At 45.2% G+C, this 19,570-nt stretch overlaps 1 protein-coding gene across 10 annotated transcripts in view; it reads left to right on the top strand.

The window, feature by feature from the left end:
* The window catches only part of ARMC9 (armadillo repeat containing 9), a 144,291-nt gene that overhangs the window by 30,795 nt on the left and 93,926 nt on the right, over positions 1–19,570 (top strand). For 8 of the 10 annotated variants that reach the window (XR_011973262.1, XR_011973261.1, XR_011973260.1 and 5 more), the window contains exons 8-9: positions 8,185–8,342; positions 10,164–10,262. Coding sequence is in view for 6 of the 10 variants with exons in the window: in XM_072637441.1 (XP_072493542.1) it covers positions 8,185–8,342; positions 10,164–10,262 (257 nt within the window). In the remaining 4 variants the exon portion in view is untranslated. The remainder of the gene's footprint in view (positions 1–8,184; positions 8,343–10,163; positions 10,263–19,570) is intronic. The other 2 variants (XM_072637440.1, XM_072637443.1) reach the window with 1 other exon arrangement.

Raw genomic sequence — 19,570 nt, 5'->3', positions numbered from 1 at the left:
CCTTTTAGAAGCTGCCTTTTCCAGAGCTTTGTTCTGTCCCCATGACAGCAGCGCTGTTGTTGGATAACATTTACTGAATGTCAAGACAGGTATTTGAAACATATTGGCCTTTGAAAAACATCATGTTTTCATTACATTACTGAAATTGGCTTCATTTTATGCCTGGAAAAATGACTCCTGTGTTGTGAGATTACAGATCTCATAAATCGGCAGCTTAAATGGTTCACTGTGGTTTTGTGAATCTCCCGGTGGGTTGAGTGGGGGTCTGTCTCCTCCAATGTGCTAAAGCATACCTATACCTGGTAGTTCTTGGGCTTGCAAGCACCCCCCCCCCCTCCCCCCGCCCCCTCATCCCCAGGCGTTTCACTCAGCTGGCCACAGCCCACAGTGACTCACCAGCAGGAGCCAGGCCTCCTATTTTTATTTAGAGATCTGAATTTGTACTCATAGTCCTGTGTCCACAGATGAGCTACAAGCTTTGTCCAGTCATGGAGAAAGAGAACAGAGCACTTACAAGCATTCAGTTTTATGTCCCTGGTATTACTGCTTGGTTGTTGTACCTAAAGAAAGAGTTCCTATGAATGGATTAAACTACGTGCCACACATGCTGCTAAGCTCTTGGGGTACAAAGACTAAAGCTAAGACAGGGGGAGACAACACATACAGACAAGGAAGTAGTGCCCAGGGTGGAGTGTTTGCTTGGGAAACGTACAGGGCTGGTGAGGGGAACCACACACCTTTTCCAGGAACAGAGGCAGTATGGATGGGATGGGATTATCATCCTAGAATTAGAAAGTAGGGGTGGGGTGGAGGAGGAGCAAGACGGTCAGCAGGAAAATGGCCAGGAAGTGAAGTGAAGCAAGGTTGGGGCCAGTCGAGGCAGGAGCTCTGGAACTGAAAGGGTTAAGTCATCATAAACACAAACCTGGTAGCCTTCTGTATACAATTTTTATTTCAATCTGGACTCAGGATTCTTTTGGCTTCAGCACTAATATATTTATGTGGCTGCAGTGTGAATATGAAAATGCTTAGAAACTTTTCAACAATAGAGCCAAGAACTTCATTTTTAAAATGACAGAGCTTTTAGGATGACTGTGTTTCTATTTAAATTTCATTTGTACATCACGGTATCTTGGTTGTGTTGTTAGTACCCCATAAAACTGTACAGCAGAGAAACTGTCACGTTGATATTTAGTACTCTGGGACAAAATGGATTGCTCTGAGTGCTTGCCAAGGAGTTTCTGGGAAGAGTTAGAGCCTGTTTCTCACTTAGGGCATGTAGGTGTAGTTTCTATGCAAAGCTGGTGTGCATTTATTGGAATGTTTTGGTCAGCAATGGCCGTGAAAATTTGGCTCATGAATACCAACCTTACAGTTCTTTCTAGATTCCAGGAGGTTGTGCAAGTCTGTCATGAACTGGAGATGAGATCATATGTGTAGGTTCTGGGTTCCCATCCACACTTTAGAATGACTCCCTTGTGCTTTGCAAATGGCCGTGAAGAAGCAGCTCCTTGCCTTGTTTTTTCCCTGGCTTTGAAGGTCTTTTCATCCAGACCTTGGTGTGTTACTGTGACCTGCTGAGGGGCTTGGACCATTCAGGACAGCAGACATCAAGTTCTTGGTCATATTAGTGAAATGTTACCAAGAATCTATACATTTAACTGAGCTGTGGATTTTAGGTGCGCTACTATCCACAGGGTGGTGTAGTGAGACAATCCTGGATTTGGAGTCTACAGGGCTAGTGTGCTTCATAATTACTAGTTTTGTGGCCTTGGGGAAGTCCCTTTCTTTTCTGGGCCTCCCTTTACTCATCAGTAAAATGAGAAGTTTGGGCCTGATGGCTCTGAAGTCTTCCTCCACCTCAAGATCCTCTTGGTTGGATCCCATTTAAATTGGGAGCCACATGAAAGAGAAGAAAGAAGATACCATAGCCTGAGACAGTGAAAAGCAAGAAGGCTCTAAAACAATGGGAGGCTCCCGAGAAAAAGTTCTGATGACCTGAATGATCTTGATGAGGAAGAAAAAGGGGAGACTCCTATGACATTCTCGAGAAATGAAGCAAAGTCTGAAAGGACACATCTCAAAGGGAGTGTGGGCAGGGAGCCCAGGCCCAGACTCAGGCTCGGGAAGCCGGGTCTAGCACAGATGCTAAGGATAAACACAGAACGTCTTTTTAATACTAAATTGGGGACAAAGACAAGGAAAGGATCAGCCTCCAGTTAGGTGGATGGGCCAGGATTAACATTCCACAGAGAGAAAGGACTCCTTATGATCTCTTGAGGCTGTGGACCTGGATGACTGGAAGAATGATGACGTTCCCAATACAAATGGGGATGTTAGGAACATGAGTGGTTTCCTTCTCTCTTTTCTTTCAAGGAGAAGTAGCTTTAGACTGAAAAAGATAGAATTTATCTCTGAAGAAATCAAGACCCAAGATCAATAAGATATAAAGACAGTGCCTAACTGTATCTCAAACTCTCGAACTCACTCCTCTTCTTAACATCACTATTTCTCTTGGGAATACTACTGTTCTTTCAAGGTCAGTGAGTTCCCAAGTGTTGGCCAACATTCTACTTGTACAACATCCCAACTCCATCCCCTTCTCTCTGTTCACACAGCCCTCCATTCCTACTATAAATCCAGCCTAATCATAGTGTATAATATTTGTGATATATTCCTGAAATCCTTGTTATTATTTAAAATTTGTGCATCAGTATCAGGGAAATTAGTTTATAGTTTTCTTTTCCTGTTTTTGCTATCTCTGGTTTACATATCAAAACCATATTTGTATCATAAAAGGAATTTGTTAGGACTTTTTCTTTACCTGTTTTCCCAAACAATTTACATAGTACTGGAATTAATTGTTCTTTAAATGTTTGATAAAATTTGCCTGTAAATCCATCTGGTCCTGAGGTTCTCCCCCACTCCCCAAGGGAGCTCATTTATGACTTTTTCAATTTCTTTTTCTAAGATAGGGTTATTTAAGTATTCTATTTCCTCTTCTGTTAATCTGGCAGTTTTGTAAATATTCATCCATTTCACTTAGATTGTCAGTTTTATGGTCATATAATTGAACAAAATAGTTCCTAGTAATTGTTTTAATTCCATTTTCATTGGTTGTTCATTCACCCTTTTTTGAGATTGGTAATTTAGTTTTCTTCTTTCCTTTTAAAAATTAAATTAACCAATGGTTAATCTACTTCATTGTGTATTTTTTTTTCATAAAAACCTAGTTTTATTTATTAGTTTGGTAGTTTTTTACTTTCATTTTTATTAATCTCTCCTTTGATTTTTAGGATATCTATTTGAGTGTTTAGTTGGGGATTTTTAATTTGTTTTTTCTTAGGGTTTCTTTTTTTTTTAGTTGCATGCTCAATTCATTAATCTGCTCTTTCTCTTTTATTGATGTAAGAATTCAGAGATAGAATTTTCCACTAAGTACTGCTTTGGCTATGTCTCACAAATTTTGATATGTTTCATCATTGTCATTGTTTTTAATGAAATTATTGATTCTTTCTATGATTTGTCCTTTGACTTATTCTTTAGAATTACATCATTTAGTTTCTAATTAGTTTTTAGTCTCTTTGAAAAGCCCTTATTGAATGTGTTTGTGTGTTTGTATATGCGCACACATACATATATATACATACATATACATATGCATGTATATATTTGCATTATGATCTGAAAAGGATACATCTCATATTTTTGCTTTTCTGCATTTGTTTGGTTTTTGTGACTTCATAAAGGGTCAGTTTTTGTGATGGTGTCATGTACAGCTGAGAAAAAGAATTCTCCTTCCTCTTTTCATTCAGTGCTCTTCAGTGGTGTATCATACCTAACTTTTCTAAAATTCCATTCATCTACTTAACTTCTTATTTATTTTATGGTTAGATTTGTCTAGTTTGAAAAAGGGTAAATTTAAGTCCTCCACTAGTATAATATCACTGCCTTTTTCCTCCTATAATTCATTTAACTTTTCCTTCAAGAATTTGGATGTTATGCCATTTGGTACATATATGTCCAGTTTTGATATTACTTCATTGTCTATGGTACCTTTTATCAAAATGCAGTTTTCCTTATTATCTCTTTTAACTAGGTCTGTTTTTGCTTTTGCTTTGTTTGAGATCATGATTGCTACCCCTGTTTTTTGTTTTAACTTCAGCTGAAACATAGTAGAATCTGCTCCAGTCCCTTATTTTAACTCTGTGTGAATCTTTCTGATTCAAGTGTGTCTCTTAGAAATGACATATTGTTGGATTCTGGTTTCTCATTTGTTATACCATCTTCTTCCATTTTATGGGTGAGTTCATCCCATTCACGTTCACAATTATGATTGCTAACTCTTATTGCTCTCCATCCTATTCTGTTCTATTTATCCTTCTCTTTTTATATTCTGTCCCCTCCTCAAAACTCTGTTTAGCTTTTGATCACTCCCCTCCTACTCTCTCCCTTACTATCCCTCCCCTTTCCTTTAGCACTTTCCCCTCCTACATCCCTGTAGGGCAAGGTGGATTTCTGTGCCCAACACTGTGTATGTGTGTATTTATTTGTGTACACACACACATGCACACACACACACACACACACACACACTTTTTTCTTCCCTCTTTGAACCAGTTCAAATGAGAGTGAAATTCAAGTTTCCTACCTTCCCTGTACCACCACCACCATTTTCCCCTCCATTGTAATACTCTTACTTGTGTGCCTCTTTCTCATCTTTTCTCCCCTTCTCCCGGTGGATCCCTATTTCTCACTCTTTCATTCTTTTTTTTTTTTTTTGAGATAATCCCAGCGTAATAGATTCACACCCATACCCCTCTGTCTAAGTAGACTACTTCTCACTGCCCTGGTAATGATCAGATTCTTGGGAGTTACATGTTTGATTTTCCTGTATAGGAATGTAAACAATTTAATCTTGTCTTTTATGACTTCTCTATTCATGCTTCTCTTAAGTCTGGGGTTTTGAATGTCACATTTTCTGTTTAGCTCCATTTTCTTCATTAGGAATGTTTGAAAGTCCTCAATTTCATTCAATGTAGTTTTCCCGTGTAGGATTATACTCAGTTTTGCAGCTAAGTGATTTTTGGTTGTAATCCTAGCTCCTTTGCCCTCTGGAATGTCATATTCCCAGCCCAGTAGGGTCCCCAGGTGGGGCCCCTGCTCCCTTGAATTGAGACCCACACCTGGCGAATAGTCTGCAGAGCCGCCAGATGCTGTTCCTGGTGCTAGCAGAGGGGCCCTCTGGGGGCTCCTGGTGACTGAGCGTTCAGTTGCCTCACTGTCCCTGTGCTTTGGGCATGCCCAGTCCTCTGACAGTGCTGCTGCAGCTGCCACCTCCATGACAACCTGCAGACTGTGCTCTTGGCCAGGCCCTCCCCCAGTACCCGCAGACTTCCCTTTCTGTCTGTCTAAGCTTCCTTGGACTGGAAAGAAGACTCATGGTGCCTTTTGTTGGCTTTTCTGCTCAGAATTCACCTTGGCATTTTCTGTGGTCATTCCGCAGAAAAGGCTTTAGGGGAAATTTGGCAGGTATGACCCTCCACTCTGCCCTCGTGATTGTGCTCTCAAAGAAGCTAGTTCTGCCCAAAGTATAGGTGATGCCCATGCTAAAGGATGTCAGAGAGCTAGAGGAACACCGCTCTCCTTTCCAGCTGACTAAGGCAAGTGAAATCTTCACTAAGATACTAGAAGTGCCTCAAGAAAATACATGACAGAGGGGATCCTAACCTGCAACAGAGGAAGAAGGAGCACAGTATGTTAGGAGGGAGGTGATAGGAAGGAAGAAGGGAGGGAAGGAAGGAAAGATGAAAGGGAGGGAGAGAAGGAAGGAAGGAAGGAAAAGGGGAGGGAAGGGAAGGAAAAAAGGAGGGAGAAAGAACTAGTCAACGTGATTGTTGTGAGCATTTGACTCTTAGTGATCTCATGTCTTTGTTAAAATCAATTATCAATGTTAGGCAAGATAGAAAACAAATGAACTCTCTCCCAAGGGATTTGCCGTTGTCTGGAAGGATGTGTAACCCTCTTTTTCAAAGACCATGGCATGACAAGGACCAAAGACACGCATGAGTCTTTGTCGGAAGATAGTCTTTAATTTTACTATACTGTCATATTTTATTTTGTAATTAAACAGTAGGATCTCATTCTCTAAACCTATTCATCATTTATGTAGCTGTCAGATAATCTGCTGTGCAAAGTCATTTGCAAAAGCCTGCCTGTTTTCACTTTTCCTGTTGAGAATATACTCCTTCTGGCATCTGTAAATAGATTTCAGGAGGGCTTTGAACTTGGATGAGGAAAAATAATTACATCTTTATTTTCACTCTAACTGAAAATTAGTATTTCCTTCAATTTTTTAAAAGCATGATTTTGAGAAGGGGTCCATAGATTTCACCAGACTGCCCAAGGGTCCATGACACACAAAAATTAAGAACCTCTTCCCTTGTCAGTAGAGTGCAGGGATGGGAAATTGGGAAGATCCGAGTTCAGATGTTACCTCAACATATTGGTCACGTGACCCTGGATAGCCCCAGACAACAGAAATTCCCTTGTGTTGTTTTGAGGGAGTTTCCATGCCAGAGAATTTCCCCATTTATAAACTGGAGATAATAATGCCTATCTCACAGGAACATTGGGAGGTTCCGGTGAGATAACAAACTTCTGAAATGCTGCATGTCAGCTACTGACATGACTTGAGTTTTTACTCTACACTGGTGTCTCTTCTTGCTGACAAAGTCAGGTGTTTTGTGGACTCAGTTGGTTTCTGGGGCTGTTGGCCTCTCTTTTGCGTCAAGCACTTTATGTCACTTAGACTTTGGTAGGATATGGTGATCACAAAGGTCCTTAATTTATTGTTAATCACATTATTTGAAGTCTGTCCAGTAATAATAAAGAGTTGACATTTATATAGAGCTTTCAGGTTTTCAAAGAGCTTTATAGGTATTATCTCATTGGTTTAAGCAGGTCAGGTTGAAGCAGTTGTAATCATACCAAGCGTTTTTGAGATGTCTTTTATCCTTTCTCCTCATTTGGGCTTTATTTTGACCTAAACAGCCTGTGAAGGGTTGTTTCTGAGCCTTCATCTAAAAAATACTTACCCAGCACCCAGTTTGTATCATGGCTACCAGATAAAACCCAAGTATTTCCTGCCCTCACTGAGCCATCGTCTGTCCTAAAATATAGTAGATTTCATTAAAACGAACAAGCAAACTTGGTGCCATTGTGTTTCCATACTTTTTCCTAGAGCGTATTCATGCCTTGTGGGTGGGAGACTTTTGTTGCATGAGCCTCATGATCTTCTGCAGGGAATTTTTCCCTCCCCTCCTCTGCTCCTTCTTCTCATTAAGTTCTTCCCAATGATGGCTTGATTGTCTAAGCAAAACAGAGTCAGAGATGTTTCGAGTAGTGTTTCTAAGCATATGTGGACTTGGTTTGGAGAGATCGGTAGGACAGAGCCTGCAGAGTCTTGTGGCCTCCCCCTCTGCAGACGTTGGCTGCATCTTAGCTGCAGTCACCTTGAAGGTGATCTTTTTGTCTTTGGCCCAGGTACAAGGCAAGATGATTCACTGTCCTGTGAGATTACCTTGGTCATTTCCTTTGGGCCCCAGATCAGATGAGATCCACTGACTCCTCAGTTTGTCTTCCCAAGGAGGCCTTGTTGCCACTCCTTCCATTTGTCCCCAGTTGCCTTGTATCTCCTGGTTTCATTCATAGGAAGGACCTTGAAGTCAGTGTGGTTCAGTCCTTCCATTGATGCATCACTGTTAGGCAGTGATCTTATGTTTAGAATCCCAGCAGGCACATTCTTGTTTATTGATCCAAAAACACAAGTATAGATCCTGCTGCTCCTTTGTCCACTTCTGTCCCTGCCCAAGTCAAAGGGGCTCCATGGGACTGAATGGCAGTTTTTCTTTTTCTCTGTTTCCTGGGATACCACTTGGTGGCTGGCTTCCTGGGGACAAGCCTTGTTGTACTGAGCTAGGATGAGCCTCAGCAAGCCAGTCATCCAACTGTGAACCAAGTCTGCCAGAGTTTAGAGTCCACTGTCATCCCTTGGAGGCCCCAGGGTTATGGAGGCACAAGGGAGATGTTCATATTCACAGAAGGCCCAGTGGTGATAGGGGATGCTGCTCTGCTCTGGGACCCAAGCCTGGCTCATTGCTGATGTCCAAACTGCCTTTTCAGAAATGCTGCAGCAGCTGCATCAGCAGCTGGTGGAAGCTGAACGAAGGACAATGACCTACCTTAAGCGCTACAACAAAATCCAGGCTGACTACCACAACCTGATTGGGGTCACAGCCGAGCTAGTGGATTCTCTGGAGGCCACTGTGAATGGCAAGATGGTGAGTAAGGGATCTTGAGGGAGGTTTCCTGGTCCCCTGCCTCTCTAGGGTGGGCTGCATTGTATGGTGAGGAATGGAGGCAGAAGGAGGGAGAAGTGAAATGATCCCACCTAGGGCCACAGCACTGGCCATGTTTGGTATCCAGAGGTGAGCTCTCAGGATCAGAATGAGAAGCCCTAGCTCTGACCCTTTCTAGCCTCTAGAAAGCCTTGGTATTGCCATCTGTGAAATGGCAATAATCCTTGTACCTCCATAGTGCCCTGAAGGAGCCACATCCATTAACTCAGTAAAGACAGCACACACCCCACTTACTGAACAAGCACATCTATCAAGAGATACCCAGGATCTCTACCAAGACCTTCCACCCTTCTTCTTTCTAATGCTTGTCTTCTGAGTCAAGCATGTCTGCTTGCCCATTGGGTTTTCTGTGTGGGGGCTGCCTTCCCATACCCTGTTCCAGCATATCAAGCTGAGTGACTCAGACTGAGGGAGACAAGGTGCCTTGCATCTCCCCCTGCCCCTCTCACCACTGTTGATGTGGCATCAGTGAGAGGGCCAGAAACAGGCAAGCGCCAGCTTGGGTCAGCTCCCTTTCCCTGTAATCTCATCGTGAGCCCCCACAGAATTACTTTGTGTAAGCCAGACTGCACTCTCCACTGATTACTGTCATTCTTAGCCTGTGACTTTATTGATATATGGGGCTCCCAAGGAAAAAGTGCCTTCCTCCAATGCAAATGGGCACCGAGGTCTGAAAACCTTTGCCCAGGTGTGTACTCAGGGCTTCTTGGTACTCCATCCAGTAGCCTAGGAGGTGTGGTTCCAGAAAGCAGCCCACTCAGCAGATCTCATCTCAAGAGGGAGTGTGGGAAACAGGTAGAAATGGTTTCAGAACCTTCATCTGAGTCACATTCAAGGAAGAGAACTCTGTAATGGAAACTAATCTGTGTGGGGCTGTCAGTCCGAAGCGACGATCAAGACCCCCTGCAGTACTATCCTTGACCCTGCTGTCTGAGACATGGCTGCCAGCTGGGGCCTGGTGGCCCGGCAGCGCTTAGCCTTGAAGATGAGGCTCCTGCTAGGAAGTCGTTCCACTCTTCCAGATGTCCCCTGGTTGTAGCAGACGTCAGACACATGTTGCTGCTTCTAAAAGGCACAGACAGAGATGACAAAAATGGGCTTAACTGACTTTCGTATAGCATGTGGAAGTTTGCCAAACACTTAGCCCGGGTGCTCCCTCCCATGGGGGTCGCTAATTCAGGTCTTCCTTCCTTCCCATTTGGCAGATGTAGAAACTGAGACTCAGAAAAAACCAGCTCCTGTTCAGTGAGTCTCTGAGCTGTATTTTAGCCTCTGATTATCATTCTGAACCATCATCTGTTCTTGTACCGTAATGGATCTAGAGCTGAGTAGGAGATACTGAATCTCTCTAATCCCAGACCATGTGGCATGGACAGGTTCCAACAGAGACCATGATAGAAGTTAGGGCAATTTGGGAACTTGATGAGGAGAATGAAACCAAAGAAGGCAAACTCAGCTTCTTGATGTATTTTGAGCAACATTACAGAAACATCAGATGTAGGTGGTCGAGCCAAACGAGCAGAAGCTTGATGCAGACCCTAGAAAACAACGTGTTTCTTTCTTGTTAAGTGTAGTGTCTTGCCCTGCCTCACTCTACACTTGGGTTAAGGAGAAGGAGCCTCCTGGTCTGACTGCCCCCTTCGTGGAGAACTGACACCTCAGTGGGTCAGTGGTACCCACAGGTGCCAAGGAAATGAGGGCCTTTTCTCCCCCTGATTTGATGCACTTATGTCCATACCGTAGATCACACCAGAGTATCTGCAGAGCGTTTGCGTTCGTCTCTTCAGCAACCAAATGAGGCAAAGCTTAGCCCACAGCATTGACTTCACAAGACCAGGAACGGTGAGTGCTCAAGGTGCAAAGAGTTAAAAGAATCTGGAACAATATGGTACCAGAGAGCCTGGCAGTGCCAGACCTCTGAGTGCTAATATAGCAGGGCCAAGACGCTGTGTACACCCTTCAAAATGCAGGTGGACCCACAGGTCCCCCATCAGACTGCACTTGCTTTGTCAAGTTCTCCATGTGGACATCCTTGGTCAGTTTCCTCCTCTGTAAAGTGGGGGAGGGGTTCTAGCTGGACCTGACTCATCCAAGTTCCATATTGGAATGAAATGAGATGCTTGATTGGTTTCAGTTAAGACAGAAGTAGCATGGCTTGCCTGGAGGTGGGCATGAGGACATGGCATGAGGACAGTGTAAACACTGTGATCCTAGACCCCTCTGTTCCATGCTGGGATCTGACTTCTGCTTGAGGAGGTGCACTTCTTTTTCCTTCTCAGGACTGTGGGCTCTCCGGATGACTTGATTTGGGGCCTTCAGCTCCTCTCCTTGCGCTACCAGTCTTGGCTCGCCCCTCAGCTCTCCCAATTCTGAGTTGGTGCCATTCAGACCCAACCAGTTCTACTTCTGAGCCAAGATTGAGTTCTAGATCTCCATCTGATCCTTTCTGCTTGGGACTTAGAGTCCTCTCTCAGAACTTCATGGGTCTTAACATTGACTTAGATACTTCCTCCTCCCTCTTCTTTTTCCTCTAAATGTCCGTGTTTCTGGTACCTGATTCTTAGGATTGCCCAGGCTGGAAACTCAGCCATCTGGGACCATTCCATGGTCTCCAAGGGCACTCTGCAGCCTTGTTTGTATCCCACTGTCCTCTTTGGATTTGGCATCTCACTGAACTCTGGCTTGGCCCAACAAGCCTTTGGCTTGGACTGGGGTGTCAGACAGGAGACCAACCTTCCTGAGTGTGCCTGAACTCCATGAAAGCTAACCAAATTCACATTAAAAACATAACAGAGGATGTGAATTTTGGTTTTCTACATCAGTATGGCCCCTCTAGGATCCTTGACAGTTCTACCTCGGTCCCCATAGGGTGGTTGGCTCTGATCGTCAGCAAGGTGACCCCAGCTCCCCCCAGGCTGGGGCGGGAAGGTGGGGCAGATTCTTGGTCATCCTGCAGGGCTCATCTCCCTACCTCAGTCCATCCGAGAGCCTGCGACTAGAACTATGTTTCTAATGCCCAGGGAGGGGACAGAGTGAAGATTCACATAGCTGGTGACCCTCTGTTTAAAACAAGTTTCCTTTCTTCTAAGGCTTTGTTGTTGTTCTGGATCTTCGATCTCCCAGATGCTGGAACAGCATACTTTCTGCAATGATGCAGGCTGTGTCCCTTTGGCTCAGAAAGATGCCTGGGGCCCCTGAGAGGTGTTGGGCCTGGGGCAGTACTTGCTTTCTTTCCTGGATGGGGCAAGGTTGTAGTATTGTGAAAACTTTGCTTATTGATGGGTGAGGCCCTGGTGTGGGGGCTGAGCTTTCTGAGGGGTTGGGAAGTTGGGCAACTCTCCTCCTTAGGCTGAGCCCAGGCCTGGGGCAGCCATCCCTGCAGTCACATTGTTGCTCTAACCTGGGCCAACCCTGGAGGCCCCTGAGATACCATTTTCCATAGCGTTGGGAGGTTTCCTTAACAAAGAGAACTAGGGAGTGGCTTGTTGGTTTGAAAAGTAGTAACTGCTCCCCAGAGTAAATCTCCCCCAAGGCCAGAAAGCACTGTCCAGGTGGAAGCCACGAGAGGGCACCATAGTGCACAGAGTACTGACCCTGGAGTCGGGAAGCTGCATCTGGCTTCAAACTGTAGCTGTATGATTCTTCACCCTGTCACTTCACTCTGTTGCCTCAGTTTCCTCATCTCTAAAATGGGAACACACTAGAGAAGGAAATGGCAAACCACTCCATTATCTTTGCCAAGGAAACTCCCTAAAGGGGTCACAGAGAGTCAGACACGTGTGGCAAAGGCCCCTCCGTGCCCATGCTTTGCAGGGTTTTTAGCACCACAGTGTTGTACTTTACAAAGACTTTTTCCGCCTCTGTTGAGATCTTATGGTTTGGGATGTTTTGGTTTTTAGCATGACCAAGTATGTGGATTGTTTTCCTAATGCTTTCATCCCTGGTCTCAGTCCCACTTGATCGTAATGAATGATTTCTTGGATGGATTGCTGTAGTCTATGTGATAGGATTTTTTTAAGTTAATTTCATTAATGATATTGAGCAATAGTTTTCCTTTTGTGTTTTATCTTTTCCTGGTTTAGATATTAGGACTATATTTGTCTCATAAAAAGATTCTGGTAGTGTGCTTGCTTAATTTTTTTGAGGACAATTTGTGAAGTGTGGGTACTTTCCATTTGGATAGAATTCTGTACATCCAACAGGATACCTCCCACTCCTCTTAATCTCCTTGAAGGGGCTCTTCACTGGACAGCTTTTGACTGCCCTGTAGGTCACCTTTTATCTGGGGGAAGTTGAGTGCTTTTTATCAAAGGGCCTGGTGATTGCACCAGGCCTGGCATGACCTCCACATCAGTTCTACTTTCTGGGCATCTCTGGAATCCAGGATCCTCTTTGCACTCTGCTAGGCACCCTACCCCCATCAGGTCAGCCCCTTGTGGATGATTGCCAGGGCCTCTTCCTCCCCTTCACCCTTTTGCCCCTAAAATAGCTGTTAGCTCCTTCAGAACCAGACTCCAGGCTTCATCCCCTGTATTGCAGGTGTACTGGGTATTCTAATCTCGGCATTCCACGCTGTTCCTAGGCCTTTCTCCTGACTGTTCCCTCCCCTCTTCCTTCCTTTAAGGATCACCTCGGGTGCTGCCTCCTCCAGGAAGCCTCCAGATCCCCTCATTGGGAATGCCCTTACTGTTCCTGATCCCAGGGTCAGGGACTTACTGAAGATTCCTCCCTCCGATTTTACTTCTTTGTGAACATGTTGCATCCTCTAGTGAGATGGCGGAGACAACTTTGTTTTTGCCTTTAGCTCCAGCCCTGAGCACAGTGCCTGGAACACAGAGGGATCTTAATCACATCCATGATCACCAACTCAATAGGTCTAATTTGCCAACCCTTCAAGGAAGGAGTGAAGAGTCATCCCTCGAGCTAAGAGGCGCATAAAAAAATGTGTTTTCTGCTTCCACACAGGTTGGCATGAAAACAGTTTAAATCTTGGTTCAAAGGCTTTTAAGTTGTGTTCAGAATGTTACGTTCTGATGTCAGTGATACCAAAAACATTTTCTAAAGGAACCTGCTAGACGAGCTAGGGAATTAAGCCTGTTCAGCTTTTTACCCCCAACTGGGATCAAAGCAGAAGTGGCTTGTTTGTATGGTGGGCAGGTAACCAGAGCTTAGAGGGATGGCCAGCAGATGAGGGAGGCAGCATCAGCAGGCCCACATCTGTTCAAATGGGATTTAATAGCGCCAAATGCAAAGGTCTACACTTTGGTTTAAAAAATCAGCTTCATTGGGAGACACTGGGGACAGATGGTGTCTAGTCATTCTTGGGAAAGATTTTGTGGTTCACTGTGGACTTGTGAGCCTCTCTGACTCTGATTCTGATTATGGAAAATCCCAGCCTGGTCTAGATCAGCTAGAGGGGTTCCTCAGTTCCTCTGAGGTGGTGGAGGACCCAGCTGACAGGCCACCACCCAGTTTGGCTAAGCAGCAGCTGGGGATCCTGAGAAGGTAGATGATGAAAACTTTGCCCCCTGGGGATGGAACGTTGGAGGAGTGGATAAGGCAGAGAAAGAGGGGAGCGATGTAAGAAGCAGCAGCTCTTGTGGGGACCTCCTGTGGTATGTTAGGGAATGCAGAATCTTTGCTTTGGGATTCTGGCAGTCCTGGGCAGCTGCCACAAGAAATCCTGCTCAGTCTTAGTGCTTGGGGCCTGGATGACAGCAGATGCCAGCCCTTCTTAAGGGGGCTGCCTTAAAGCTTCGACTTGTGGAAGGCTGCTGATGCCATCGACTGAAGAAGGAAAGTTGGGAGGGAGATGGAGAGGAAGAGAAAGGCATCTGTGTCCTCCCTGCCTGGGGGGGGTGCAGTCGGCACCCGTGTGAAGATGGGGCCCAAGTGAGGGGGAGCCTCCAATAGACATTTCTCAGACAGCGGGATGGTGCAGTGGTCAGAGCGCTGGGTCCAGAGGCAGAAAGATTGCAGTTCACATTTAGCCTCCAATACTTTCTAGCTGTGTAGCCCTGGACAAGTCACTTAACCTGCCTCAGGTTTACTCCTCTCTGTGAAGATAGTGATGCCCCTACCTCCCAGGGTTATTACGAGCAGCAAATGAGAGAATGTTTGCAAAGATCTTGCAAACCTTAGAGCATTGTGGCAGTGCTGGCTTCATCTTCATCTTCCTGATCTCCCTCCCCAGCAGACGTCCTCCTCCCCAGCAGACGATCCCCATGGGTACTGGTGCCTCCCCACCTTTAGACACTTGGACACTTCAGTAAGACCAGCTAACAGACAAAACCAAGCAAGGGAAAGGAAGCTTTCCAGTGTCAGAGGGAGAGTGATTACGTTATACCCACCACCACCATGTCTGTTTTAGGTGTCCTTACTCAACCTGGAAGCTCAGTCTGGAGGTCATGTCCAGTAGTCAGAAAAAAGACTTCACCTGTGGAGGGAGCAAGGGGTGAGGGTGTGTGTGTGTGTGTGTGTGTGTGTGTGTGTGTGTGTGTGTGTGTGTGTGTGTGTGTGTGCGTGTGCGCATGCGTGTGCAAATCAGCTCTTTTCAGGTTTGGTCTCTGAAGCTCAAGTGCCCTTGGCTACATGGCCAAGTTCCTGGTAGCAAAGTCTTCAGTGTCCTTGCAGCTCACGTGTGCTAGACGAGCAGCCCTTTCATCTGCCTGCACTGATTCTCCAAGATCCTCTCCTGAGTCCCTGTGAGCTCCTTCTTTTACCCTGGACACTCCCATAGTGGACTGCCCTCCCCTTGACTGCTCCCCTTCAGGAGTATTGTAGAGTCCCTCCTCTGCCCTTGGAAACCCGAGGCTTTTTTTTTCAGTTATGATTACCAGCTACTTATTTCCCTCCATCCTATTTTTCTCCTGCTTATCTTACTCTCTTTTTTGACCCTGTCCATTTGCAAAAGTGTTTTGCTTCTGACTTTTTCCTTCCCCAGTCCACCATCCTTTCTATCAGCCTTCCCTTCTCTTATCCCCCTCCCCTCCTACTTTCCTGTATGGTAAGGGAGATTTCTGCACCCAACTGAGTCTACGTTATTTCCTCTTTGAGCTGATTCTGATGAGAATAAGGTTCACCTTCCCCCCATCTCCCCTTCTACCATGAAAGCTTTTTCTCACCTCTTTTATATCAGATAATTTATCCCCTTCTACCTCTCCCTTGTGTGTACCCCTCTTTTTCACCCCTTAATTTTATTTTTTTAGGTAATCATGCCATCATATTCACCTCATGCCCTCTTGTCTATGTATACTCCTTCTGACTGGCTTAGTCCTGAGAAAGCTTTTAGGAATTAAAAGTATCCTCTTCCCCTGTAGGAATATTAGGGAACACAAACAGTTTCACCTTATCGAAGCCCTCATGATTTCCCTTTTTGTGTTTCTCTTGAGTCTTGTATATTTGAAAGTCAGATTTCCTACTCAGCTCTGGTCTTTTCATCCCCTACATCGTTGAATGTCAATTTTTCCCCTGAAGGATTATCCTCAGTTTTGGTTGGTGATTCTTGGTTATAATCCTAGCTCCTTTGCCCTCCAGAATGTCATATTCCAAGCCCTTCCTGTCCTTTTCATAGAAGCTGCTAAATCTTGTATTAGCCTGATTGTGACTCCACGATACTTGGTTTCTTTCTGGTTGTTTGAAACATTTTCTCCTTGACCTGGGAGCTCTGGAATTTGGCTAAAAATTCCTGGGAGTTTTCCTTTTGGGATCTCTTTCAGGAGGTGATGGGTAGAGTCTATGGATTTCTATTTCACCTTCTGGTTCTAGAATATCAGTACAACTTTCCTTGATAATTTCTTGAAAGATGATATGTAGGCTCTTTTTTTGAACATGACTTTCAGGTAGTCTAGTAATTTTTAAATTATCTCTCCTAGATCTGTTTTGCAGATCAGTTTGTTTTTTCCAATGAGATATTTCACATTTTCTTCTATTTTTTCATCCTTTTGATTTTGTTTTCTTATTTCTTTGTGTCTAGTGGAATCAATTAGCTTCCACTTGCCCTACTCTTATTTTTAAACGATTATTTTCTTTAGTGAACTTTTGCACCTCTTTTTCCATTTGGCCAACTTTTCTTTTCAAGGCATTCTTCTTTTAATTTGATTTCTGGGCCTCTTTTACCACTTGTTTAAGGTGTTATTTTCTCAAGTAATTTTTTATGCCTCCTTTACCAAGCTGTTGACTCTTTCTTCATGATTTTCTTGCATCAGTCTCATTTCTCCTTCCAATTTTTCCTCAACTTCTCTCCCTTAAATTTTAAAATCCTTTTTGAGCGCTTCCATGGCCTGAGCCCAATTCATATTTTCCTTTGAGTCTTTGGATGTAGCAGTTTTGTTGTCTTCCTCTGAGTTAGTGCTTTGCTCTTGCCTGGCACCACAGTAACTTTCTATGATCAGGATCTTTTTCTGCTGTTTGCTCATTTTCTCAGCATATTTCTTGACTTTTAACTCCAAGCTAAAGTGGGACTCTGCTTCTGGAGTAGAAGGGGCACTGTCCTAAGCTTCAGATTTGTTGTGCAGCTGTTTTCAAAGATTATTCTGGGGACCTACATGTTTTTGGTTCTTTCAGTGTGGTATGATTTAGGGAGAGATGTGTTTACTATTCTCTGGCCTGTGCTCTGGTCTGTGAATGACCTCAAGCATTCTTTTCTGTCCTGGCATTGAGACTAGGATCCTAACCCCTCTACAGCAGCAAGGTGTGGTGTGCTCATGTTCCTCCTTGCCCTGGGACTGAGCCCCAGGACTCTGACCGAGATCTAAGTATGGGCAATGTAACAGAGTCCTGCTCCCCGCCCCCCCCCCGCCCCGTGCCAACAAAGGGACTCCTGTAATCTCCTCTTGACCCTTTGTTTTGACCCCTTTACCACCTGTGGGCTGAAAAGTCAGAAACCACCCACCCTGCTACCCCTGACTCAATCATGTCCAAGGCCCTCTCTTGGTTTGCTGGGGCACTCTGCCCTGACTCGGTCTGCACAGGACTGCCATCCACTCTCACCCCAGTGTGAGAGCCATTTCCTGCCAACTTTCTAAGTTGTCTTGAGCTGGAAAATTGTTTCACCCCACCCTTTTGTGGGTTCTGCTGCTCCAGAATTTGTTTCGAGGCATTAGTTAAAGTTGTTTGGAGGGGTTTGGGGGAGAGCTCAGGCGAGTCCCTGCCTTTTCTCTGCCATCTTGGCTCCACCTCTCTTCTTTACCTCTTTCATAGTGCATACTATTTTTAGAAACAGTGATAATAGAGATATCATAGCAAATTTTTGCCCAAATCTACATGAACTAGATCTCCAGCATCCCCTGATTTACCTTAGTCTGCCATGATGTGTTCTGGCTAAAGCCGCGCTGACTCTTCTTCTGATCACAGCCAGAAAGGGCTCTGAGGCCTTCATTAAGCTTCTCTCTCATGGTGCATGTTAGAATTTTCCCAGAAATCCAAGTCTGATTATTGGCCTTTTCTCTCCTTTGAAAATCAGGACATTCTTTGATTATTGCACCATACTCTGTGATCCTTCAGACATCACTGAATGTCTCCAAAGTCACATTTGCCTCTTCTTCTCTAGCTGAGGAGGTGAGGTGGCTCATCTGAGTTCTAGCAGCTGGATGCTTGTTCACTCTGCTTCCTTTTAGCCCTCTCTGTCCCCTCCATCCCAAACCAAGGGTCAGTGTCCTTGGCAGAGGAAATGGGAGGAGAAGAAGTGAGTGTTAGCTCCCCCTTCTCTCTGCTCGTCATCATCACCACCATCCTCTCCAATCTTCATGGGGTACTGTCCCTTCCTGGATCCCTTCCTCTGCCCCTGTATGGGCTTTTTGTTGTCCCAGCTTTCCTCTCCCAGCACCCTCTGGAGCACACTCTTTGCACTGACCAGGCCCTGTTACCGATGTTCACTTCCATCTTCAGGTGGTTGCTGAGTTCTCTGTACAGCTACATCAGTCTCTTTGGACAACTGCCATTTTTTTCTTTTTAACGAAATCATTTGCCTTTGAGTCTCCAGGACTTTTTTCTTGAGTTTCCTTCATCCCTCCTGGTCAATGTCCCTGGAGCGTTTTTGTGCAGACTTCTGGAACCCCTTGAGATTCTTTGCTCTCCGGGTTCAGGGGCATATCAGAGTAGCCCTGACTTTCCTCTGGAGGAGGAGCAGTTAGCTCCTTTCCTGCCACAGTGATTGGCCTCTGCAGACTGGTGACAATCAGATCCAGACCCAAATTCCCCCTGTTGGTTCTCCAGCCTCTTGGAAGGATGAAGTCATTCAAGAAGTTGGGCTGCTCTGCTCTCCATAGAATGAACCCAGCTGGTATCTGTGTGACTGAGGCCCACATCAGAACACCTGGGCCTTACGCTACACTGGGTCTCACCTTCTCCAGGTGGTCTCTATTAGACCCTGACACACTCACTGCTCATTGCCCTTCCCTTGATTTTTCACTCAAATGCTTCTTCACTTGACCCTGAGGCCACAGAGAAGGAAGAATAGGGATAGCTGGCCTTCCTCAGGGTCTGGAGGCCCTGGGTTCAAGTTCAGCCTCCATCACCTCCTGATGGGTGTCCTTGGATAAGTCAGTCCCCCTGTCAGTGTCAACTTTCAGAACTGCATTGGTCGAGGGTGGGGATTTCTTCTTCTGTAGTTCTGGGAAACAAAACCACATTGCCTCCCCAGTCTCCTCCCTTTCTCATTCCTCACCAAATACCCACCTGACTTACCAAATGGCTTGACTCCCCCTTCTTTTATCATGTTTTCCTTATGGATGTCTGCCTCCTTCTCCTGGAGTTCTCACTGCATGCCCCAAAGCAGGGCAGCCATAGCTTCATGCTATTAGGGAAATATGGCCATGCCATGCCATCCTAGGGAGCGAGGGAACATTCCTGCTGCATGTCAGACTTGTTTGCTGTGGAAGGCAGCAATAGGCAGATTTGTCCTTGTTTCCAAAAGAAACATCCAGAGTCACTTGTGTTCCGTACAAAGATTTACCCCCCTCGTGAATGACTTTGACAGCTATTCATGGACCCCTAGGTCTAGAGCTGGCCCAGTGGGATGGTTTATGAAAGAGGAGACTGAGCCCAGGAGGACAAACCCAAGGACTCACACAGTGAGCGCTTGATTAATGAGGAGAAACAACTAGGGAGAGGGTTAGCCTGTTAGGAGAGAGTCTTCCAGGCCACAGCAG

The sequence above is a fragment of the Notamacropus eugenii genome, chromosome 2 (genome assembly GCF_028372415.1).
Source record: "Notamacropus eugenii isolate mMacEug1 chromosome 2, mMacEug1.pri_v2, whole genome shotgun sequence".
Taxonomy (NCBI): domain Eukaryota; kingdom Metazoa; phylum Chordata; class Mammalia; order Diprotodontia; family Macropodidae; genus Notamacropus; species Notamacropus eugenii.
Note: the sequence above shows the minus strand (reverse complement) of the source record. Positions and strands in the feature narration are given on the sequence as shown.